Source organism: Pararge aegeria, chromosome Z (assembly GCF_905163445.1).
Source record: "Pararge aegeria chromosome Z, ilParAegt1.1, whole genome shotgun sequence".
Classification (NCBI taxonomy): domain Eukaryota; kingdom Metazoa; phylum Arthropoda; class Insecta; order Lepidoptera; family Nymphalidae; genus Pararge; species Pararge aegeria.
The window spans coordinates 1,200,617-1,227,313 of NC_053208.1; the positions used below are offsets into that span (position 1 = coordinate 1,200,617).

Sequence of the window (26,697 nt, forward strand, 5' to 3'; positions counted from 1 at the left end):
TTGGTACTGACTATAATAACCGGCCCAGTACCGTTTAAACGGATGCATATTAGTTTGTGGACCAATAAGTTGACGGCCGATTGACGCAGTGGTTAGCGACTCCGCTAGTCCAAGGCTGTGGTCTGAGACCATAGCTGGAAAAAGTTTTGTGTCATGGGTGTTTATCTGTATATTATACACAAAAACTACTTATGTACTTATATATATTATGCACTACATTTTAATACTTATGTATATTATGCACAAAAATATTCATCAATCAACCTAATACCCATACCACAAGTTACGCTTTGGGTCTAGAGATGGCGATGGCGTATTTTTGTATATGAAAATTAAGCTTCATTTGCTATATCCCGCGAAAAGCAGGAGAATCTGTATGGTGTAATTTATCCGGAGCATCCTCAGGAGATGTTGACCTTACAATGAATAATTGTTAAGATCGCCATTGTAAAGTCAACATCTCCTGTGGATGCTCCGATTCGGAGCGAAACGTGCGTAGAGGGTACATTTTGGAAGATCTGTTTGGTGTGGATTGAAGAAATTATAAATTACATACAGATTCACCTGCTTTTCGCGGAGTGTAGCAAATTAAGCTTAATATTATATCATGGATTTCCGCAAAGTAACGCCTGCTTTTCGCAATATTATGTCGTAGTATATTTATTTATTGTGGTAGGCTGCTAGTTTTATACTGAGGGATTGCTATCCGACATCCGTGACTGGTAACTATAGTTTTTTTTTTTTTATTACAAAGGAAATTACTTTAACCACTGTAACAAATATTTTATTAAGAATTTATAATATACATAAAGATAAGAATAAACCACACGCAACACTTCAACGATTATGAAATGAATAGAAAAATATATGGCTTCACGCGATATGCTGAAAAAATATAAATATTGTATTACATTACGTGTATGTATTTTTACAATGGGGTTTCGTTTTTGATTAGTAATTAACTAGATGTGTAGGGTAATACAAAATCGAATAAATATTGATAGGGCACCGGTCGCCCACAACTAGGAGGGGTGAAGGCTGTCGCTGGCCGAGTGCGTATTGGTGGAATCCACACCTAAAAATCCACACCGAAAAACTCAGTACCATAATTCTTTGGAAACCTGACCCCTAAAAAACCCGTTTCTAAAGCCGGTGCCTTCTCAAAAATTGATCATTCATTGAAATAATTTGCTTTGTCAAATTGCACTTTTAACAAAGGAATCTTCAAAATGTCGCGTTGAGTTTTCTAACAGTTAACAAACCTTTGAGAACATGGAAATCTCTCAGACATGCAGATTTCTTCACGACATTTCCCTAAGCCGTTGAAGCAGGTGACATAAAACACACATAAGTTACAAAAGTCAGAGGCGCGTGCTGGGATTCAAACTCGGCCCCCCGAAAATCGAATTCCTACCCACTGGGCTATCACCGCTTTACTTTTATTAATGCTTCCAAACGAGAAGAGCCCACAAGAAACTTGCCAGGTAACTTTTTTTTTGTTATCATCATCAATGGTCAATTAATAGTTAGCTATGAAGTTAGAGCAAATAACATCAAAGCTTTTCTATAGTTTAAGCAATCCTTAATACTGTAATGGGATTTTTCTATAATCTTACGTCATACTCGTATATACAACGTGTAACAGAATTACGAAATAACGTTGAAGGGTGCATAAGTATATTTCATAAGGAACGTATTTTCCATCCTTAGTGTTTAATTAAAACTCCGTTTCACAGATAAGTCTCAGAGACAGTACATAATGTACCTCTAAAGCCCGTGAAGTATTATTTCGGTTTTCATTTACACGCGACAATAGATCAACTAACCTGTTTTAAGAAACATTTTTTTTAGTTTAATTTACTGCAAGTTGACTGCACTCTCACCTGGTGGTAAGTAATGACGCAGTTCAGAAGGAAACTGGCTAACCTGTTAGGTATGGCAGTTATCGATTTATTCAATTTTTAGTTTGGGCCACTTGCACTGACAAAGTTGTAATTATTGGAAAAAAGACAACAATAATCAATCCTACCTTAATATTATAAATGTGAATGTAAGTTTGTTTGTTACGCTTTCGCGCGAAAACTACTTAACCGATCCTCATGAAACTTTGTACAAATATTCTTGGAAGTGTTAGAAGTAATATAGGATACTTTTTATCCCGACATTAAGCTCGGTTCCTTTGGGAGAGGGGATGAGTGTTTCACGATTTTACACCATAACTCCGAAAAATTATAACCGATTTCAGTAATTATTTTTATACTATAGAGGTTTATAATAAGTGTTTAATTTTGCCCAACCTTTGTGTAGATCTGAATGTGGTTGCAGATAGAGGACAGAACTCTGCAGCGGACATCAGCAAACCCCTCATTTAAGGCTTAGTTATACTGAATACTTTAATTATTTTAGAACTACAACTAAGTAAATTAAATGCCACATCAAAAAACAAAATCAAACGCAGACGAACGCGGGCAACAGCTAGTATACAATATAACAATTTGAAGGCCGATTGGCGCAGTGGGTAGCGACCCTGTTTTCTGAGTCCAAGGCCTTGGGTTAAATTCCCACAACTGGAAAATGTTTGTGTCATGAACATTAAAGTTTTTCTGTGTCTTTAGTGTTTATATGTATATTATAAATAACTATGTATATCATTCATAAAAATATTCATCAGTCATCTTAGTTCCCATAATAAAGCTACGCTTACTTTGGAGCTAGACGGCGATGTGTATATTGTCGTAGTACATTTATTTATTTAACAAAATACAGTAGTATAGTGTTCTCAGTTACAATCAACCCTTTACACCGAATCGGTTTTTACATAGCATCGTACCGGAACGCTAAACGGCTTGGCGACACGTCTTTCGTCGGTAGTGTGGTAACTAGCCACGGCCGAAGCCTCACAGATCAGAGGAAATTCAGATACAGATTCCCAAATGCCCCTGCCTATAAAAACCTGTTATTTTTGCTTGCTCGATTTCACGTGACAATTTTAATGTGTTTTGTAAAAAAAAAACAAATAAATACTGTAGAAGTGTTATTAAATACCATTTAATTGATTCCAATAATGGATGCTACATAACGCATTAATTCCGATTTCCCAGTACACGATAAATTCCACTCCGTGATAAGCTATCAACAAGTATTTATCAATTTAAATTGTAGGCTGTGACTTCACACAGGTATACAAATTGATATATATAATTACATATATGCACATACATTATTATTTTTTCAAATAAGTGATATGGAATACTGAGTGTTGCTCGCGTTTATTACGGTTCTATACAAATCCCGTGGAAACCGTTTGTTTCCCCGAGATAACAGCCTTAATTATTTTCTTTTCAACTAACTCTATGCCAAAAATCAGTATGCTCAGTGCGTGAAAGAAGAGCAAACAAACAAACTAACTCACTCTCGCATTTATCATATTAGTAAGGAAGTAAGGGATATTCTTCGCACAGCGTTGTTGCCAGTGACGACTTACGGGTCCGAAACATGGTCGCGAGCAGTGGCGTGCATAGAGGGTATGCACAGGGTATGCAGATGATACAAAATGAAGAAAATCTTCAGTACGAGTTATAAATACTTAAGGCAAGGCTTTTTATAACTCTTACAATGCCTATCCTTAATGTTTTTTTTTATAATTCGTACTGTAGATTTCCTTCTTTTATTTTATATTGTCTGCATAACCTGTGCATACCCTCTATGCACGCCACTGGAATACGTCCTTTCAAAACTCCGAGAATATTATCCGTTACATTGAACCCATACGCGGTTCCTACGCGACGTCGTACCGGAACGCCAAATCGTTCGGCGGCATAGCCATCGCCTCCTAGACCAGACGAAATATAGAAATCATAAAATCCCAAATAACGCCTGCCGGGACCTTCAACCAGTGGCGTGCACTTCACACATGCACAGAAGCATTGCCTGCCCTTTTTTTTGGCGTTAGGGAAAAGCTTTATTGCTACCTCCGACCCTTGGGCAGGACGGAGCTTCCCCTCTTAACGGGTTTATCCAAACTAAAAGCACTGCCTAGTCTAAAGTTTATATATAATTCGTATAGGAGAAGAATTTTTGCCGTTTTAAGCAATTTTCCTGCTGTATGCATACCCTGGTAAGAAACACAGTACACGCCATTGTCTACGACAAGACAAGAGCACAACGCTTCCCAATGCGCCAGAGACCTCCCTGAAATCCCTGCGTAAAAAGATCTAAAACACATGAATAAAGTTTTATATGAAAGGCAAATAAACTCTTACTTGGCTCTGTTGGGTGATCGGGTCGGTTTGGTGAGCCCTTTCCACCGTCCGCACTGCAGCCAGTTCTGACCCTAGAAGCAAGAAATCCATTTTTTTTTAAATAGGTGTTACAGAAAATAATATCTTAACTATACCAAGCCAAATTGGCATGCAAATTGTTGTCACAGAAGTATTAAAATTCCAATTGATGTTACTACCAGGTACAATTAAGATATTAGCAATTACAATATTATTAATTAAAATTATTAAATAATGTTTATAATAATACAATACAATTAATCCCTACTAATATTATAAATGAGAATGTCAGTTTGTTTGTTCATGAAACTTTTTATACATATTCTTGTAGGTATTAAAAATAATATAGTATACTCTTCATTGAAAAAATAAATTACGTAAGATAAAAAAATGTTTGTGAAAAAATCTCAAAATCTCATATATGACTATAGGTGTAGACTATGTAGCAATATGCTGCCCCCCAAAATTACGCGGGCGAAGCCGCAGGGCACATCTAGTAAAATAATAAATTACAATTAAGTTTATATGGGCACATGTCAAAGAATACAAATAAATTAATAATTTCTAAAGAATTTAATTTTAAATATTCATCAATAGTATAAAAACAATGTCTTTTTAAATATTGAAATAACTTATCTTTTAAACAAGACGTAATTAAAAAATATTGCAATGTTAACATGCGGATGTTAGGACAACTTTTTTGAGGTTATCCTTTCTAGGCACACAAAGAACAAAGAATCGCTAAAATATTGTATTTATCATACAATATGATCCGTGTATTATGAAAAACGTATTTAGATAGGCATTTATTTTCAATACATAAAACTGCAAATTCTAGCAATGCGCTATGACAGGTGAAACGCCTAATTCGAAATTATGACGTCACTTCTATATAAACATAATTTAGGTCAGTTTTTTGTTAAAATCACTAATCTTTAACTATGTAACAAGGACATACTTAATGAATAATTGCTAAAGAAACTATAAATAGCACCATACATATTCTCCTGCTCTGCAAGGGTAATACATTTGCTATTACCCTTGCAGAGTTGTTTGTTTTATGTTCATTGTATATCATGGAATTCCGCAAAGTTAGTCCTGCATGTACCCAATGTCTTCTTTTCATTTTTTCCTCTGGCATAGCGGTCGGTTCTGGGTAAGATTAATATTACAATTCTACCCCTTTAAGACCAAAGGGGGTTATTATTCCAACAACAAAAAGATTCCCATTTACCGATGGCCCGGCAAATAAACGTGGCCATAACGCTGGAACAATTATGCAACATTTTGGTCTGAGATTTAAAAGTTCTGTTGCACTGTTATATATAATTTGGTAGGGATCTAGAAAATAAGACGTAAACTCATATTTTAGAAGTTCAAATGGTACAAAATTATGTTTAAATAGAAGTGACGTCATAATTAAGAAATTTTGTAAGGGCGTTTTAAATTATCATCAAACTCACCAATGGGAGGTGTGGGCGGTGATGAGGAGAGGCTCACGGGACTCCCCGGAATGCTCTCGGTTTGTTCCACAGCGTGTACAGAGCCCTCCAGCGACGCGAAACCGAATGAGATCGGACCTGCACAAGGGTGTATTATGCTTAACAACCAGCGGTTCCAATATTACAAACAAACATTCTTGTAAAGCGGGTCTTGTTGTATTTACTATTTTATATATATATTTTTTTTTAATTACTAATTGTTTTTTAACTAGGACGGTGAAGGAAAACATCGTAAACAATCATTAATCTAAATTCTCGGAATGCCACGGAATAAAAAATAAAAATGGCATTAAAAACCCTATATCGTTTTTTTTTCGGATTGTGTGTAGCTGATTCGATACAAGTATTGTTTTTTAAACGAGCCCAACGACCCACGTCGTAGCAGCGTGACGGGCAATGCTCTTAAACCGACTCACTTATGAGAGTTGTGAGCTGTGCCTAGCGGTAAGAGGACGATTTTTTTATTGATTGTGATATCACTCACCGCTGGAACGACCGACGGGATTCAAGCCCAACCTGCCCCTAACTTCGCTGCGGTCACTGGCCGTGCTCAGAAGCAGCTTGGTGCGTTCCATATAGTCCATATGAGTTTTGAATAGCTCCGTGTATCTCTCGTGAAGTTTCGAATATTCCTGTCCAAAGATAAAAAAAAATCTCATCAAAAGTAATAGGTCAATTACTACTAAGGTCTGAAATCAGTGGCGTGCACTTCATAAATGCACAAAAGCACTGCATACCCTGAAATTGATATATAACTCGTATAGGAGGAGAATTTAAGCCGATTCATGCAATTTTCCTGCTGTAAGAATTTCTTTACTCCCCGACTTGGGTACCTTCGTATCACGAGTGGATAGGTATTTCCTTTTATATTTGGTATAGGTCACTTACATCAGATGTGATGGTATTCAATCATATTAAAGAAAATTGGAAAAACCCTTTTTTTTATTCCACTACAAGTTAGACCTTGACTGCAATCTCACCTGGTGGTAAGTGATGATGCAGTCTAAGATGGTAGCGGGCTAACCTGTTAGGGAGTATGGTAGTCTTACCCCTAATCGGTTTCCACGCGACATCGCACCGGAACACTATATCGCTTAGCGGCACGTTTTTGTCGGCAGGGTGTTCACTGGCCACGGCCAAAGCCTCCCACCAGACCAAACTAGAGAAAATTCAGAAATTATAAATTCCCAAATTTCTTTGCCGGGAATCTAACCCCGGACCTCCAGCTTAAATTCACAGCGCACGCTGTTGCGCCATTCATGTGATGGTAGTAAACCTTCAGTCATTATTACAGTGATTGCAAGTGACTTGCTTTTTGACCGTCTTGAGATTTTGGTATGGTAACTGGTGGTGATTTGTGTAGTGCAAGAATAAAATATTGAACATGAGCAACACGCTCCTTACCTTCTTAAGCTCATTCTCCCTCTCCTCAAGACGGCTGGCGTGGTCCAAGGAGTTCTTGTGTTTCAATTCCAACATACGGACAATGCTGTCGAGAGCTTCCAGCCGTCCAGTCAGGTCTTTTCTTTCCCCCTCATAGTGATCTTCTGACTCCAATAGCTAAGAAACAGAAGTATATTCTCAGTTTATTTGTATAATTAAGGTTTTACTTAATTTAAAGATACCAACTCTAGCTCTGCAAGTTTCTCTCCGTGCCCTAGTTTCCAGGCATTAATTGTCAATATTTTCCTAATTCCAAGCTGCGGTTATTTTAACAGAAAAACCTAAAACCAGAACCTTGTTGTCTGAAGTCACCGTCTAATAACATAATCAAGTAATACATCAGAAAATACAATCAAATAAATAAGAAATAGTATTTGGAATTCAAATTATTCCAGCCACCACAGAAACACAACGATTCATGGCACATTTATATATAATACACATCCGGGATACACAAAGCAGTCAATTGCAGTGGCGTGCATAGAGGGTATGCACAGGGTACCTATGCAGATGATACAAAATGAAGGGGATCTCCAATACTAGTACTTTTATAACCCTTATAATACCTTTCCTTAGTGACATCTGCATATTGTCTGCAAAAGGTACAGAAGTCATTTGTGGGATTGAGTATACGCTTTTATAATATGATAGCTTGAATTGCATTATTATTAGTATTTCTCACTTTTCTATTCTTGTACACTAATTAAAAAAAAAACATATTGTCAACATATATGTAGTTCAAAAGTATAAAGAGAATAATAATATAATTGTTAATTTGTGTAAGTGGATTTGTCTGCACTAATTAGTTGATAATAAATAAATAAATAAATAAATGATTCCTAAGGTAATTTTGGACCTACCAATGCATAAGTTTAAAGAATATGTTAAAACACATTAATTACAGTGACATTACTATATAATTGATGATTTTCAAAATGACAAGGTTGCTTGGAAGCATTCGGCTCCGCTTTCATGTTGTTGATGTTGGAAAAGAGCAACCGCTGAGTTTCTTGCTGGTTTCACTACACTACTTCAGCAAACAGACTTGATGTTTCAAAAGTGCTTATATTAGGCCTACTTGAAATAAATAAAATATGAATTTTTGAATTAAGATATTTATAATTCGTACTTTAGATTTTCTTCATATTATATAATCTGCATAGCCTGTGTATACCCTCTATGCAACCCACTGGTCTATTGTATGGCATTCCTCTTTTGGTGTTGGGTTGAATAATCTATAGTAGAGTTGTTTGGGTTCAATAATCTATAGTAGAGTTGTTTGCGTTGATACCTCCTTCCGTTCTCTGACCGCACCTCACGCCGTAGAAATAAATTCCACCCTCATCATCTGGACCCCCTGCTTTGAAAACTCAATTAAATGAAAAGATTACTATACTACACAAATTAAGTTGGAAAAATATCAAACCATTTTTTTAAATTAAAAAACTAACTTAACTAATATAGTCTTGAATCAATGTATGGACCAAAGATCAGATATTGCTAATATCTGATCTTTGACAAAGCCCAAAAAGAAAAGAGGTTGATGATATCATGCAGACGGCTAGCATAATCTGAACAAGGTGCTCAGAACAAGGTCACCTGGAAACACCTGAAAGAGGCCTATGTATCAGACAATCAGATCAGAAAAAACTAGTGTGATATTTTTATTTGTTTTTATTATAATAGTTTCTGTATATTATATACAATTAAAGCTTTATTAATTTATTGTTAACTAGGCTGTGCAATATACACTATTTTTTGTGTTTGCTTGCAATCAGTTGGTGGACTATGAGCAGATGTTTTGTAAGTTGTTATGATGATTAAGCAAGATCTTCCAAGTGTTGAATCTGGCCATTTCAGGCATGGTGGATTGCAATGCTAAGGGTGTGCAAGGTTAGCAAGTCTAGTTTTGTATTTTAAAGATGCTCATGGAGCTCACTTATTATTACGATCCATGGAGCTTTGGATATAATAGACTTTTATGAAAATATCACTATTTTCAGACCTGTGAATTCAGTTTACAGCTTGCGTATACCTGAATTGGCAACTATTGTTGACTAAACCAGACCTCAAACCTAATAGTGTTTAAAAAAATATCCTACTTATTGTTTAAAAAAAAAACCTGCAAAGATATAGCTATATCCCATAATTAAGACACCAATGTTTATTAGCCCAAAAGCTACGCAAAGAGGCAATAACATTTTGAGTACCACACCCAAAAATGTTTATTGGGATAGCATATATTTTCTGCTGCAAGCTACTTTATGTTGTATTTTTTTTTACATTAATTAATAATAATAAACCTTTATTATATATACAGAACAAAGATGATTTCAAATTGCAAAGAAATCTTAATTTCTTATTATTCAATAGCTGCACATTACACATAATCTTTGCATTGATTTATGCAAGTCCTTTTCCTTGAATAATATCATTATTTTACCAGCTTTTTTAAAATGTAATTGAATACTGTATTACCAAAAGATTCTTACATTATTCTTTATTTATCGATTATATTATTGAGTTGAAGCTAAATAGAATACATTAACAACAATAAATAGATTCCAAACAAAAGATGTTTTGGATAAACATTTCTGGTATACTTGTTTACCTTGAGATTTAGATAACACAGTGGATGACACATTGTCTAAAACCGTTGATTAACTCGTCTCACTAGTTCACAATTCACTGTAACTTTAACAGAATTATATGCACAAACAATATGGTATACTATGAATGCTGACTGAATATCTTTTATATTCTTGTTTGTGTCTAAGTGTGTTATATTCTAATATGCTTATGCAATATATAGTTATAGATTGAAAATGAATCTACCACCGTTAAATAGTAGAATAAGACTTCCCAAAAGATACATTAAACTTGCTTGAAACAAAGCAGAACAAATACTGAATTGCTAAAGATTTAAACTAGGATAACCTTGTTTAACAAAGGAAACTCAACCAAGGTCTATATATGCATGCAAAAAGTAATTATATTTGGCAACTTACCTTTTGCTCTGAATGTTTCCTGGCTGACTTTTCTCTCTCGTACTGCGTGACTAGTTGCTCGTTGTCTTCTCGTAACAATTCCAGCTCCACTTCGTGCTCCTGGTTGGTCTGGTACGCGGAATCTAAGCACTCCAGCACGTTCACCAGAAGAGGCATAAGGGTCTTGACCACGTCCTCGTCGTACCGCGCTATCATCCTCTCGAACTCTTGGTATATACTCCCAGCCAGCGATTGTACCTTCTCGGACATCACGACTTGATTGTCTTCGTGCGTCCCGTAAATTGTCTCCGCCGTGGCATAGCCACTGCTCGAATTGTCGTCGAAATTCATGATTGAAGCTTGTTTGATATATGCGATTGAAATTTTTATTTTTCTAATGAATTTTACGCGAAAACATGATGGTTTTGTGTACAATATTGTACGATGACGCGCTCGATTATTTTAATTTTAATAAATCCTTGTTACATTACGACTAATATTTAGAGGGTTTCGCGTGGGCGGATTTATAAATAAGTAGAGAAAGATAGGGAAGGATAAAGTCTACGATCACACCATTTGTTTGATTGACGTATTTTTGATGTCCTCAACTTTAGGTAAGTACTGCATGAAAAAAGACAAGAGTTCGATTAACGATTGACGTTGTTGCACTTGGAAAAATTTCCGGACATAGACACTATCACTAATTACATTTTGCTTCCGATTATTTTAGATATTTTTTTGTCTAATTTTATTTTGTTTCAATAATTATTTGCTAAATCGAGTCGAAACTGATCAGGTATAGCTAATACGTAATTCTTATAAAATAAAATAGAATTCGTATGTTTGTATGCTCTTCACTCCTGTACGCTGAAATTCTAAAATTCTGGGCAAGAATCACTTTTTAATTAAATGTTTATAGTGTGATTTCATCGGGTCAAGTAGAATAACATACTACCAACCATAAATCAAAAGAAGACGAAGAAGTGTTTGTAGCCTCATTGTTTACTATATAACACAAAAAAAAATAGGCAAGAAATCGCAAGAAAATACAGACGCCATAAATAAAAAAAAACTCGCAAACTTATCTTGAATCTGGCATTTGGCAAATCAAATGGTACGATGTAATAATTTTGATAATTAAGAGAGCATGCGATGGAAGGAACACATCCTTCACGCAGGAGAAGTTCTGGTAGGGCGGACAACTACCTCTAGCCTGCATGAGTTGCAGACCTGTGTTCAAATTTAAATTGTAAGTTCTCCGCTTAAACCCGAGAAAGTGGCTTGCCGTGTTCATCGCGAGGAAATTCCGAGGAAATTCCTCTCTGAGGAAAGAAAGGAGGGCGGTGAATACGCCAGCGTATCCTGTACCCTCGCTTATAGGTCTAATCGATCCTATCTTACCACACCGTTTTCTCAAACGAAGTGCTATATTTGGTAAGCCATTTTTTCCCCATGATTTGCATTCCCAGAAGACAGCCAGCCTTAAATATTGGCAATTCCTCGATTTATGAGAATATACTATAATAGTTGACACATTCGTTCTTATAAGCTATAAATTTATAAGAACGAATATGTCAACTATTATTTATTAAAAAAGATGACAGTCCTTAGGGCAATTCATATTTCATATTTAATAAAAGTACATAGTTGCTTATTGGTTCAGATCTAATCGGGATTTCATATGAAGAAGTAACTAAAATTCGTTCGCTGTTTGTATTAGCATTTTAATTAATAAGAAAATGAAACAGTCAAGTATGCTGCTAGTGACTACAAAAATATATTGTGTGGCCTGGTTTGACATTTGTAATGTGTAGACAACGTTGTTAAAACTTATGCCTATGTTTGTAGACGTTAGCAACTTTGCGTTAAACGCATTGGTTTTAAATGTTACTATCGATTAAGTATATAAATAATACAAAATTGTCGCTTCGGTCGGTCGGTCGGTCAGTCGGCTGATTAACTTACTAAGAGTTGGCTCATTGACATAGTCTGTGCCATATAACTTTGTCACTGTGCTGTGTCACCAAGAATTTTAATTTGAATTTCGAGGTCAAGTCAAATTTTGTCAGTGGTTTTCACTTCACTCGAATTTGGGGTCAAATTTCTTAAAACTAGAAAATATTATTGTAACACAAATTGAACGGATTATTTTTAATAACAAGGTTTTGCAAAATTCTATTATTTTTCCCGTGGGACACGTGTCATAACTTTGTATATTAGAGTTACAAATAAGAATATCGACGATGTCAGCTCAACTGGGGAATATGCAGCAGAAAAAGTCTGTTCTTAGTGCGTACCTTCTGTGGATATTCGGTGGGATATACGGATTGCATCATTTTTACTTGGGTAGAGATTTCCAAGCATTCGTGTGGTGGACAACTCTTGGCGGTTTCGGAGGGTGGCTGGCTGACGTGGTGAACATCCCGCGGTATGTGAGAGACGCTAATGGAGAGCCAGTCCATATGCTGGAGCTCGTGAAGAAAATGCGACAGTGTAAGAAGGTGAGTGTAAATATAAAAATAAAAAAAGTAGTTTTCCATAGCCTTATTCAGATACTGCCAACAAATAAGGGTCTGCTTTCCTACGATATACTACGGACGCGTACGAAGCGCTTTGACTCTTCGTTTCTAATTCGCACTGCAGGGATCTGGAATGCCCTTCCAGCTTCCATTTACCCCAGTACCTACAATATGAGTACCTTCAAATCAAGAGTGAATAGGCATCTTCTAGGCCAGCGCGCTCCACCTTAGGCAGCATCATCACTTACCATCAGGTGTGATTGCAGTCAAATGTTTGTGCTCTAAACATAAAAAAAAAACATTCTCTCCTGGTGCTTGTTGCAAATTCAAGTTAATGCCCATATGGGGTGATTTTTTCAGTTGGTCTGTATGTTTGTATTGTGGCATATTTTACCATATACACCACATATATATATTATGTAAAATTGGTTGTAAATTGTCCCTAACTTAAAACCTTACGGATTAATGGATTAATTAAAAAAAGAATTGTATTATATAAAAAAGTCTAATGCTTTTGATTCAAGAACCATCATCATATGGTGAAGGGCCTGTATTTCCAAGTAGTTTATTTTCACCTATGCTTTCTAAAGTTTCTATAGTTAGATCAAATAAGAATGAGGCTGCACTGATCCTGAAGAGCAGTGTAATCTGATGGAGGTCATTTTCAGCCTTTCTTCAGCCTTTCTGCCTCAGATAAAGACATATTTTTTATTGGGCCATTTTATTGTTCACAAAACTCAGAATTAGTACTATTAAGAAACTAGGTATTAATAATAATAAATAATAAATAAATATACTATGAAAATACACACATTGCTGTACAAAGTAAGCATGGCTTGTGTTATGGGTACTAACAAGACTGATGTCTTCAAATATATGACTTAAAATATACAGATAAACACCCAGACACTGAAAAACATTCATGTTCTTAAACATTTTCCAGTTGTGTTAATTGAACCGCAGCTGTAGACTCGGAACTAAATCTCACAACTTGTGTTCAAATAGTCTACCCAAGTTGGAACACTATGTGTTCAAATAGTCCACCCAAGATTCCTGTCAAACCAGTAACAAGCAAACAAATATCTGCTTTTATATCCGGGGATCAACTGTAAAAAAAATACACTTTAGTGGCTGGTTTCCACAAAAGCTTCTTCCCGTAATATATGTACAAATGTTCTCCTACTTTATCTATTACTGTATTCATTCCAAGCTCTCAAATCTGCAAAGAAAAGTTAATTCCTCTGGAGACTTATAGTGGATTTACCTACATACTCTGTACTTCATAAGATGATGCAATTCACAGAGATCGAACCTAAGCTATTTCAAAGAAACAATTCTCGGTTATTTATTATATATAGTTTGTATATTAACCTTATTAAAGCCAGTCAAATTTGACATTTGCATATGAATGGAAATAATAGAATACAAATTATTGGCCCCACAGTGCTCTTCGTGTTTATTTATACTTTTTATCTTGTCTTGTGGTTCATTTGTATGTATTGTTAATTTCAGGAGACTTACACTCAATTATGGGAGCTAATTCTTATAGGTCTTTCCTCCATTGTTATTATTAAGAAGTTGTGACTATCAAGTAGTATTGTAGTGTATCTGTGTATCTTGAGTATTGATCCAGGTAAAACATTGAATTTCCAAGGTTGGTTTACAGAAACATTCATATTTTTACAAAAAATATCATGCTTCCTTCACACCCTAACAAAGCAAACAAACAATTATTCACAGAGGGTAACACTGTGAGATGCAGTTAATATTTTATTTTTCCTGTAATCACTATAATATTAAAACAGAAGTTGAAATAGTTACATTCATTACAATCTGTTGTGTCAGATAAGAATGAATGATCTTTCTTAAATTTAAATCAATGTTATGTAATCTATTTGATAAACGTTATCTGATATGACAAGCTATAAATCAGATTGTAAAGAGGGACATATCTTTTATTTATCTATTTGTATGAATAAATATTTTGACTGTATATTGCTTCTCAAAGATAAGTAATAATAGGTTTTGATACAATTTTTTTTTTAATTCAAAATCCTGGTTTCTATTTTATGTTATTGAAAGGACCACTTAACCCTTTCAATATGAGAAAATGCTATAATGTATTTAAAAATTCTGTTTCCTATTAATATATGGAACTATTATTTATATTTAACCCTATTAATTGGGCCATTATTATTATTATGTAATTAACTTTTTATTTATACATTTAATTCTAGTACTCTGGTGAAAATGTCTTCTACTTAATTTCATACTTCCAAATAAGTAATTAATTTATGTATAATAGTTTTAATATGTTCTGTAACCTATGTGCAATAACTAAACATTTGATTTTTCTTTTTCAAAGACTATCAACTGGGATAAGGATCTTATAGGTTAAGGTAAATCAATTGATTGCATGTTTTATTTCAAATTATATATTTTTATTATAATATATGTAATATAATAATCACAATACATATGTTTGACAGCTTGTTTTGTGTATGTTTTGTTATATTTGTATTAATTAAATTATCATTTTCCATTTAACTTATCGTAATTCTTAGTTTTGGAATAAATAACTCAAATCACATAGTACTAGTACAGCTTTTTGTGACAGCCAAGCTCTGTCGAAGAACGGACCCTTATGCTTATTTACGCCATCAAATAGCGTTGTTGTGTTCCAGTCTGTAAGGTGGATTGTTTGCGTGACAACCATAATTTACCTTGCTAAGTTTATTGTGGGCTCTTAGACCATGGTGCGCTTGGAACCCGATGAAGTTATCACCATTACCTCACCATAATGTAAACATATATGTATGAATGCTTCATAAGCGCCTGTGATGGACCTACATGAATAAAGAATTTTTGAATTTGAATGAACATGCACATGAGCCCGTCTACGCCTCATGTTGATGGTCACAGGGCGGCAGTTTATAAATAAATATACTACGACAATACACACATCGCCATCTAGCCCCAAAGTAAGCATAGCTTGTGTTATGGGTACTAAGATGACTGATGAATTATTATATGAATAATATACATAAATACTTATAATATATAGATAAACACCCAGACACTGAAAAACATTAATGTTCATCACACAAACATTGTCCAGTTGTGGGAATCGAACCCACGGCTTTGGCTCAGCAAGCAGGGTCGCTGCCCACTGCGCCAATCGGCCGTCAATTTGTAGGACGAGTTTCTTGTATGCACTGCCAGGTATTGCTGTGGTCATAGGTGATAGTTTTCCACTGATGATTTGCCACCACCATAAAATGGGCTACCTGTTTAATCCATCAGTTATTACAAATATCACATATCTATTAGAGTATTGTCTATTTTTCGGGATGCTAACCTGGTACATTTAATAAATGTTTTGTTAGGTCTACCATTTGGAGATCTATCCATTTTGGGTGATTTTATTGCCATTTATGTCACTACCATAGAATATAAACTGTTCCGGTGTTAGACCAACACTTTAAATTCAAATTTTTTTGCATATTGTAATAAATATTGTAAAATAATAGTAATGCAATTACCCGGCTAAGTTTGTTCTGGCCTTTTCGACCAGAACGCGTTAAGACCCATTACAGCTTTAGGTCTAAGTTGGCAAACGTGGTTATCACCATCACCTCACAATTATGTGAACATACATGTATGAACGTTGGCCTACATGAATAAAGAATATTTGGGTGGCCGTATCATTTTTTATTAGGAAAACTCGCGAAGTAAGGATACCACTACATTTGTTGAGACCTTAGAGAGATTATTTATTTAAAATAATTACAAGAACTGTATAAGTTTCTTGCGAATATTAGTTCACCAAAGTCCATACATGTGCATGCGAGATAATAAAAACAAAAAACGTTTTAATACAACCATCATCGACAACTTGAATCATGCTGCTATTTGAACGAATGAATGAATATATTAATTATTTCACACCACAAAAAGTACCTAACGTAAAAGAAAAACAGAAGAAGTTTTACAATTTGGATAATGTATTTTTTGGTACTGAACTGTAAAAATTTGGAAAGAATATTTAGACGTTACGATAGACGTTACAATAAAAGTTTGACGTCAAGTCTTGTAGTAAAAAAATATTAGCATATTAGTTCCGAATATGCTAAAATTTTTTTTTGTTATTTTGCTTTGGCATGATTGTGTCATGGTGATATGCCTCTATTTCCGTTCATAAGAGTTATGATTGTGTTGCGTTGCTGTGTTGACAATTTTAGTTCAGGCCAGTCAGACAGCAATGCTGTGGAATGCCGATGATTTACTCTCTATGATGTATATCTCTATCTCTATTCTCTATATATATGATGACTTAAGTCCTGTACCCTCAGTAAAGGATTTGCATGCTAAAAAGACGTTTACAAGTATTGCAACATTTTTTTTTCTCTCTCTGTTTGCTCATGTCTCCTTAAGAATGCATGTGTGGAGCTTGAGTAACTAATTGCTTTTTGAGGTCCTAAAATTTGTTTTGACACGTCACAACCGTTGGACACAGCAGCACAAAAGTTCTGTGTGCTTATGTCAAGTGGATGTCTATTGGTAGATATTTCTGATATGTATGTTGCGGCGCCGCACTGTGGCTTCGGCCAAATGGGCAGAGTAACTTTAACCTGATCTGATCTGAATTCACTTGTTCTTTGAACTGATCGCGTAGCCGAACGCACCACTGCGCCGTCGCAATGCTTAGACCCCTCCTCATCTCATCTTGTCAACAAGTCCTGCGAACATTCGCTGTGGCGTCGAACTGCTCTGCGTTTAACACCATGGATTTTAAGAAGAACGCCGTAGCGGCAGCGCTCAGACGGTACTAAAATGGTATCACATTTCAGTTTTGGCTAAATTCATTCAATTCTTACGGGCTGAAACAATCGGTGCCGTCAATGCAGAAATAAATCGAGCAAAGATCTATCCTTTTTTTAAATGCATGACCAAAAATCTAACTACTACCAAATCTCACAAAAAACAATATCGTGCTTTGCGATTGGATGTACATGGCGCATGCTGCTGGCAGTTATAAATTAACTTTCATAAGTAAAGCTATAGCAAAATGTTATGCTCTCAACTTTTGTTGAATTGTTTTTCTAACTTTTTCAGCCACCATTCTCTGTGAACCGTTTCACTGGCATGCTAGCTGTGGGCTACACTTGGGCTAGCTTGTTGCTGTCCGCCGTGCCAAATGATGAGGTCTGGGATATCAATTTCAAGTTTCTCAACTGGCTGGTTCCCCTAGCTGCTGCCCTGGGTAAGTCTTGTCGTAATCCCTAAAATTAATGGCCTGCAGAAGCTTATAAAAAATCTCGACGAATCATGTCATAAGTTTGGACTAAGGATCAATTGTAAGAAAACCGAGGTTATGGCCCTTGACTCGACCACGTCTTCGCCATTCAATATTAAGCTAGGCGGAGAAGTTAGTAATTTCAGATACTTGGGGAGCACTATATCATGCAATTGCAACCTCGTAGTAAACAGTAGAATAGGAGCTGCTTCTGTTGCTTTTGGAAAGCTTCGATCTAAGGTGTTTCGATCGCATGACTTAAAGCTCTCAACGAAGGTCTCCGTTTATTTAGCAATAGTACTACCAACCTTACTGTATGCTTCAGAAACGTGGTGCTTATACCGCAAGCATATTCGTACTTTAGACAGGTTCCATATTAGGTGCCTACGCGACATTATGAGAAACGGATCGTGTGAAAAACACGACAGTCTTACGACGAGCAAATGTCAGCGGGATTGAGGCTTATATAATAAGGCGGCAACTCCGGTGGTGTGGACACATATCCAGAATGGGTGAAGAAAGATTGGCTAAGCGCATATTTTACTCCGAATTGCAGGTTGGGAAACGTAAACAGGGCGGGCAACTCTTGCGATATAAAGATGTGCTAAAGCGGCACATGAAGAGATGTGATATGGACCCATCACTGTGGGAATTTGAAGCAGAAGATCGGCCGCGAGTGAGACACTCCGTAAATAAAAAAGTATTGGAGTTTGAAGTTAAAAGGCGCGCAGAGCAAGATGCTAGGTGTAATGAGATAAAGGCCGGCCATATATTACAATATAATTGGTGGAATACTGACGTGCTGTCAATGTGGTCGCACATTTAAAACAAAGAGTGGTTATGCCAGTCACTTGAGAGCACATCAGGTACGCTCATAATAGCTAGGAGTCGCTGTGGTCGGATACGGCCAGGAGGATATATATTCCCAAAATTGGTTCAGCATTAAATCTGGAAGGTGAACTAAGATGAACCCAAGAATTGTTGAATATTTGGTTCTGCTATCAAAGAAATTTCCAGTAGATGGATGGGCATTGGCTTGGTCAAGCAAGTTTCTCCATTTGACGCGGTCAGAAGCTGCTTCCAGCTCCGAACTCCCAAAACCCTCATATCCCTCTCAACTCCATCACTCCACCGACCCCTAGGTCGTCCTCGAACTCTACGCCCCTCCATCTGGCCCTCCATCAACCTCTTTGGGGCTCTCGTGCCTTCCATGCGTTGCACATGCTCTGCCCATTGCATTCTTAACAGTTTAATGGTATGACGACATTCGGTTCTTTAAAAAGTTTGTATAGTTACCGAATGCGCCAAGAACCAATATCCTGTATAGCATCAAACACTTGCCTCAACACCCTTCGTTCTAAAATGTAATCCGCTAAGCGTTTGACTATTTTTTTTACAGAATCAAATCGTTGAAATTAGGGTGTGAAGAATATGATTTTCTTGAAATAAAAAATATTATTATTGCTTTATACTAATTATATAAACATAGGCCAATACACAGTCTTACCAAATATTACTAAAAAATAAAATTATGTTTTGAGCTATTAGTGAGTATGCTAAAATATAACGCAAGATAGGTATTCAAATTAGCTCCAACTACAATACGGCCGTTCACTTATCATATTTCACTAACCTATTATTAAACATAAACTACCGACTTTAAAATGTGAAGGTAATTCATTCAACGTGATTGGTTTATGGCTAAGTCGAATCTCACTCGTTTTCCTTATCGATGATTTTTTTATTCAACGGCCTCATTTCAAATTGCTGACATGAAATTTAATATATCTCACATTTTCTTTTTCCTAGTGAGCCTGTAAGGGGTTGATATTATGATGATGATGATGACACGGTTTCTGTATGTTCTTAATTCTTTGGCCGTAAGTACTTTTATGAAAATCTGTTTTACTTTTTTATTATTTTCTGCTTTTTATCCAGGTGTATGGGCAGTGGGCAATATAGGCCGGGAGAAAGGCGGTCTCAAATGGCCGCTCCTCGCTGCGTACGCGTCGTACCCCATCCGCTACTATTACTATGACAAGAGCGTGTGGATAACACTTATGGTGCTGACATCCGCGCTGGTGTTCGACTCCTACTCGAAGCAGTGGAGGCGAGACCCACCGAAAAAACGACACGTGGCCAAGTATGTGTAGACACGAATACATACATAATTTTAATAAATATAAGTAATATATAATACTAGCGGACCCCAACGCCATCTGCCGGGCTAATTTGTGAATCTAAACCATCCAGGGTACCACCCAAACGCATTTCGAAAAATTCATTCAAATCGGTCCAGCCGTCTAGGAGGAGTTCAGTGACATACACACGCACCCAAGAAATGTGTATATAAAGATATGTATCGTACACAATATGTACCAAATATACAATAGTTAAAATGGGTAATAATTGTGGGTTCGTTCGATTACCACGACTGGAAAATGCTTGTGTGATGAACATGATTGTTTTTCAGTGTCTGGGTGTTTATTTGTATATTATAAGTATTTATGTGTGTAAAATCGAATTCAACAACTATCTTAGTACCCATGATACGAGCTACGCTTACTTTGGGGCTAGATGGCGATGTGTGTATTGTCGTAGTATATTTATTTATTTCATTTATTTAAGTAGGCCTACTTTATAAGCACTTTTGAAACGACAAGTATGTATGTTTGTTGTGACTCTACCACCGGTTCGGAAAGCAGATAGTGAGTTCGGAACTCAGTAGTTGCTTTTTTCCAACATCAACATTTACAATCATTTAAACAACAAGGTGTCACTAATACATACTATACAGGTTTAAATAAAAAAATACCAGAAAGCACGAGACATATAGTTGTTTACATTAACACTAAAAACTTTTCTGTAATTCCATTCTGTAAAACGAATCTCTTCGGCCATTCATTCACGGTTCACCCTAAGGCAGAGTAAGTTAGGAAGTAATTCCCTTCATAGGAAGGGAGTTTAGGAGGTTTATTGTAGGATTTAAGAGTCGTCTGAAGGACTACTACTTCATTTTCCGCTCATTTGAAGTAACTATTGTATGTATTAAAATCTACTTGTGCCAACTAATGTTATAAATGTGAATGTAAGTTTGTTTGTTACGCTTTCACGCGAAAACTACTGAACTGATCTTCATGAAACTTTTTATACATATTCTTGGACGTATTTGAAATAATATAGTATACTTCTCAACAGTGGCGTGCATAGAGGGTATGCATAGGGTTTGCAGATGATAAAAATGAAGAATATCTCCTGTCCGAGTTATAGAAAACTTAAGGATAGACATTGTAAAAGTTATTAAAAGCCTACCCTTAAGTATTTATGACTCGTTCTGGAGATTTTCTTCATTTAATATCATCTGCATACCCTGTGCATACCCTCTATGCACGCCACTGCTTCTCAATGAACTAAATAAATAACGTAAGATAAAAAAATGTCATATACCCAAAATTACGCGGGCGAAGCAGCAGGGCACATCTAGTATTTATATATATTAGCATACAGCACACCATAAAAAGTAAATAAAAAAGGGGAAGTATAACAAAACAACTATTTATTTATTTATTTATTATTATTTATGCCGAGAGTTTTCTTTTATTTAGCCCTGTATAGTATGTATAAGAAGTTTTTACGCAGACACAGACAGATCTTTGGAAAAACTTGGGGGAGGCCTACGCCGATGAGGCGACTTCTACCTTAAATTTGACCTAAGAATTAGACAATACAAGCCATCACAAAAGTAACTTTACATAATTTTTATCAAATAAATTCAAATGAGTAATAATGATTAGTGAAATGCTATAATTGGTAGTAGAATAAAGGCTTATTTATTTCTATTTATTTCATTATATTAGTATGTATTAGCGACACCTTGTTGCTTGTTATCGCAGGCGTCTAGCGGTGCTGGGAGTGTGCGCCACCCTGTATCTCTCGCTCTGGGCGAGCTCGCTGTACTTCAATGACACGTTCACGGACGCAGACGGTGTGCGGATCCCCATATACCAGGCTCTGGAACAACTGGTCTACGGCGAGTGGTGGGTTAAACTAAAGCAATGGACATGTCTCTTAAAAAGTTCAAAGTTTGAATTAAACGTAAGCTTATAGAAAAGTCTATCCAGCCTATCGCTACTAATATTATAAATGTCAATGTAAGTTTGTTTGTTACGCTTTCAAGCGAAAACTACTTAACCGATCCGCATGAACCTTTGCACACATATTCTTGTAAGTGTTAGAAGTAATATAGGATACTTTTTATCCCGACATTAAGCACGGTTGGGAGAGGGGATGAAAGTGTTTGACGATTTTACACCATAACTCCGAGAAATTATAACCGATTTAAATAATTATTTTTGTACTATAGAGGTTATAATATGTGTTTAGTTTTGGCCAAACTTTGTGTAGACCTGATGAATGTGGTCGGAGATAGAGGACAGAACTTCTCAGCGGACAGCAGCAAACCCCTCATTTAAGGCTTAGCGATACTGAATATTTAAATTTTTCCAAAACTACAACTAAATTGAATGCCACATCAAAAAACAAAATCAAACGCGGACGAAGTCGCAGGCAACAACTAGTTATAGTATAAAGGACTCTTCTTCTTCTTTGTCGTAACACTCTTGCCAGAGTGCTGAGACATTGTTTGTAGCAATTGTTACTCGCCTCACGATCGTTCGCCACTTCTCCCTTTTTGCAGATAGTCCGGTACACTCATGCAAACCTTCCACTGAAGATTTGATCTGATGGTACCATCGCATGGACGACCTACCGCGCGCTCTAGTGCTTTCTACCTTGCCTTGCGTAATTTTAACTTTCAATGTGAGATGGTGATAACAAAAAAGAAAACCCGGCTAAGGTTATTGTGGGCTTCTTCTTAGACCAGGAGGCGTTTGGAACCCTAGGAACTTTAGTTTTAGGTTTACGAATATGGTTATCGCCATCATCTCACTACCGCGTAATTCTCAATGTAATGTACGCATCAAAAGTGCCACCTATGGGCCTGCTTGAATAAAGATATTTTTTACTTTGACTTTGTATTTGTCAATCTGACGAGATATGTAAAATCACCTGTGTAAAATGGCATGTGTAATAAAATGACTAGTGTAAAAAAAACATGTGCCGTTCGCAGGTGGTCCGACGTGCAGCAGTTCGTATTCGACGTGTACCAGTTCGCGCAGCACCACGGCTGGTACGAGGTGTGGAAGCAGGTCGTCGAACTCTGCGACCCCGAGGACGAGCAAAACGCTTACAAGGTACGACTTAACAGTACTGTCTGTCATAATCCGTATTGAGAAAATGCCAGTTGTAAAATGCCAGTTGTTAAGAACTCTCGCTATACTGTTTTTTGTTAAGGAATTTAGTTTTCGCAGCCTTCCCAGAAATAAAGCATTATATCCTGGTCCATTTCTAAAGGGGTGTGTTGGACTTACTGACTGAGCGTCTTCAATAAACACTAAAACCCAGCGCACGTATGTGGGTATATGCATGGTCACTTATTTTGAATACTTGCCCCAAGATGTCCGAAAGTATTTCTTCTTCTCAGTCGGTTCTTCTCTTCTCTTGTCAGAGCGCTCGTGGTCGTAACCTAAGTGTTGTGGCACGCTTGACTATCCGTCCTCAATCCTAGCTGGCCTTTGTTGCACTTATGTAAGCAGCCAGCCACTGCAGCCTTTATTCGGTAGAAAGTATCTAACTATATCCAAAAAATATCTTATTCTTGAAATGAAAGGTTTTGATGATATTAATTGTAAATTATATTTCAACATAAACTATATCCCGCAAAAACGCTCGCCGGGTGTCAGGGCGTCGTGACGTAATAGGCAAATTAAACCTTTAGTAAGACCTTGTTATTTATGATGATTTTGGTATTGGTAACAAAAAACTTAGCAACTGATAGTTTGAAATCCTGAAATACTTGATATACGCAGAGATTCGAATTCCGAAGTTGAAAACGATACAAAGTTATGTTTAGATAGAAGTGACGTCATAATAGTGAATTCGGCTTTTCAACTGTCATGGCGGATCGCTAGATTTTGCAGTTTTATTAATTGAAAATAAATACCTATCTCACTTAGGATATAAATAAAAATACGTTTTTCTTAAAACTTTAATTTTAGCGATTCTTTATTACTGTCATTCAAAGAATTCAAAGTATATCATTAATTGCAGGTGCTTGGAGTTGGTCCGGACGCGAGCCAGCAGGAGATAACCAGACGCTGGCGCCGCTTGTCCCGGGAAAACCACCCGGATAAGGCCAAGTTGGAAGACCGGCGAGCGGCCCAGGAAAAGTTCATGGAGATCCAGCAAGCCTATGAAATCCTATCTGTGGGCAAGCACCGTCGGTTTTCTCGCAACAAGAAGGACAACTCCGTACAGGACGGTCCCATACACATGTAAACTTGGCCCCATACCCGTTCAAGCTGGTCCCAAACGCACTATAAGGTTCAGCGTACGCTGCGGCGCAAGCGAACGGGACAGTGGTCCATAAAGCCCACCTTAGTCACTATTCATCCCCCGAGGGCGTTATCCCTAATTATGCATTTTGGGTCATATGTCTACAGGGGAGAAAAAAATTATGTTACCTAATAAGTCATTTCCGATAGTTGCAGTGTCAAAAGAATATTGATGTAGCAGAGGACTTCTAAATACCCAACTTTTACTTTAATACAAAAGTTTGGACACGTCCTATTACACACTTATTTTTATTGTAAAATTACTTGTGAAAAATTAAACCTGTGTGTGTTTGTGAACGTAGTTTTACGTAAGAAATCAGAAATCGAGTGTCGAAATTTGCAACGAACAATTATACGTTTCCAATAAATTAGGCGTTTGTCTAGTTTTTGTGGTGCTAATCAATACGAAAAAAGCAAATAATTGCTCAAATATTCATGTTTACTATTTTTATTCATAACTTTCGAATCTCATCAACTGAGTGCGTTTTCAGCTCGTATTAAAAAAACTGACATTGAGATTAGAAAAGGTTCCCAAGTTCAGTCTTAAGCATTGATTGACTGTAACTTGAGGACTTGATCTCAGTTTACTATTACGACCGTTTAGGAATATTTTAGTTTTGTATAAACATATGTAGCGCGGTCATAGTGAATCGACTCCGCCCGATACGGCTTACAAGGGGAGTCCGCCGTTCCCATACGTCCCCGCTTTGCTTGCGCACCGGTACTTACTATGAGTATACAAACATATTCTATACTCTCATGAGTATACAAGATTGATTATACTTATGATATAAGCTTGTATGCTATAACGTGCCTGGCGACGTCGTAGTGACAACGATCGGTTGGTTCATTGTCTCTTGCAGAGATTTCCACATACAACTCTACTGCTGCCAACTCAAATGGCTCCCACGTTATCTTGATTTCGGCTGAATACCTAGTGGGGGGTCTATTAGTGCTGCTCTTCCTGATACCGAGTCGCCACTCCAGCACTTTGGTCCCTCATTTCCTCACACTATGCAACGTTGAGTTGTCATTTACTCTGGTTCTTCTACGCCATTTTTAATTGATCGATCAGAATTAACCCCTACAGTCATTAATAGCCCATAAAAGTTCAACTAAAGGCGGTTTGTTCTTAAGCACGATGCTGGGCGCAATTGGTGATGATCGCAGGAGATACGCTGCTGCCTGTTTTCTGTCTGCTAGAAGAGGAGTAAAATCGGCGACTCTTGTCAAAGATCCAAGTATTTCTAGCCACTAGGTATATATGTAAGTAACGCACATTTAAAGTGTTTATATGATATCAAAAGTATAGTAGGAGTATAGTAGGTCTTTCCCCCTGCAACAAACTTAGATAGATTCCGACCTATACCTTCCAATTGGTTGTCAATCTTTCACCATTTTTCTCTACGTATGTATTATGTATTAGTTATTACGTTTTATATATTTTATAGATAATTAGGGAATTATTTGGAATTTTGGGTGCAAATTCATCCTATTACCCGTTAAACAGAAATTAAAAGAAGATCACTTGTCTGTATTAATAGTAACACTAACGCCACTGTTTCAATTAAAGTATAGTGTCGCTATCAAAATAACTGGTTCTTATCGAGCTCATATTATCATAGCTGGTAGATTATTTAATGACTTGGGAAATATTAATAATAATTAAAAAAATATATATATATGTGTACGCTACTGCCGAACACGACGAATTATTAGAAAATGGCGCCGTTCAGTCGCCATGTTTGATTAATTTAAAAAATGATGTTAAGATTCTAAATAAGTTTATTGCTTGGGGGACGACGACGACATTAAATCGAAATATTTTGGTGGATGTTTATTATTTTGTTAATTAAAATGCATTTATTATAGATTGATTATTATTAATTATTGATTTAAATAGTTATATTTTATATTTATTTTATCAGTTAACTAGAATAATAAATTTTAGAAAATATTAATTTATATTTGCATTTGTTAAATAAGTAGATAATTATTAATAAAAAAAAAAATACCAAATGTATGGCGAATTATTTAAATGTTAGATTATAAGGTTGATTCTGTTATTGTGTGGGTTGTCTAATTAAAAAAGTATTATAACCCGATCGCAAAATACTGCATATTTGACATCTGTCAGTTGGTCACACAAAACTTCGTTTAAAGCATTATTAAACAATTCTCGTAACTTCGTTACACGAATACGGTTTAATAAAACATT

General features: G+C 36.3%; 2 protein-coding genes across 3 annotated transcripts in view; one reads left to right on the top strand and one right to left on the bottom strand.

Annotated features, from left to right (window-relative positions):
• LOC120636027 (JNK-interacting protein 3) overlaps positions 1-10,841 on the bottom strand; it is a 58,384-nt gene extending 47,543 nt beyond the window's left edge. For both annotated transcript variants that reach the window (XM_039907268.1, XM_039907267.1), the window contains exons 1-5: positions 10,234-10,841; positions 7,187-7,342; positions 6,267-6,414; positions 5,744-5,860; positions 4,263-4,333 (exon numbers count right to left, since the gene is read on the bottom strand). In XM_039907268.1, the coding sequence (XP_039763202.1) occupies positions 4,263-4,333; positions 5,744-5,860; positions 6,267-6,414; positions 7,187-7,342; positions 10,234-10,563 (822 nt within the window). In that variant the 5' untranslated portion in view covers positions 10,564-10,841. The remainder of the gene's footprint in view (positions 1-4,262; positions 4,334-5,743; positions 5,861-6,266; positions 6,415-7,186; positions 7,343-10,233) is intronic.
• Positions 10,842-12,267: 1,426 nt separating this feature from the next.
• On the top strand, positions 12,268-26,355 carry LOC120636456 (dnaJ homolog subfamily C member 22). The gene is made up of 6 exons (XM_039907937.1): positions 12,268-12,713; positions 17,847-17,994; positions 19,966-20,170; positions 21,921-22,064; positions 23,156-23,279; positions 24,196-26,355. Exons 1-6 carry the CDS (start codon positions 12,456-12,458, stop codon positions 24,421-24,423), a joined length of 1,107 nt encoding a protein of 368 aa, XP_039763871.1. The 5' UTR covers positions 12,268-12,455; the 3' UTR covers positions 24,424-26,355.
• The last annotated feature ends 342 nt before the right edge of the window (positions 26,356-26,697 follow it).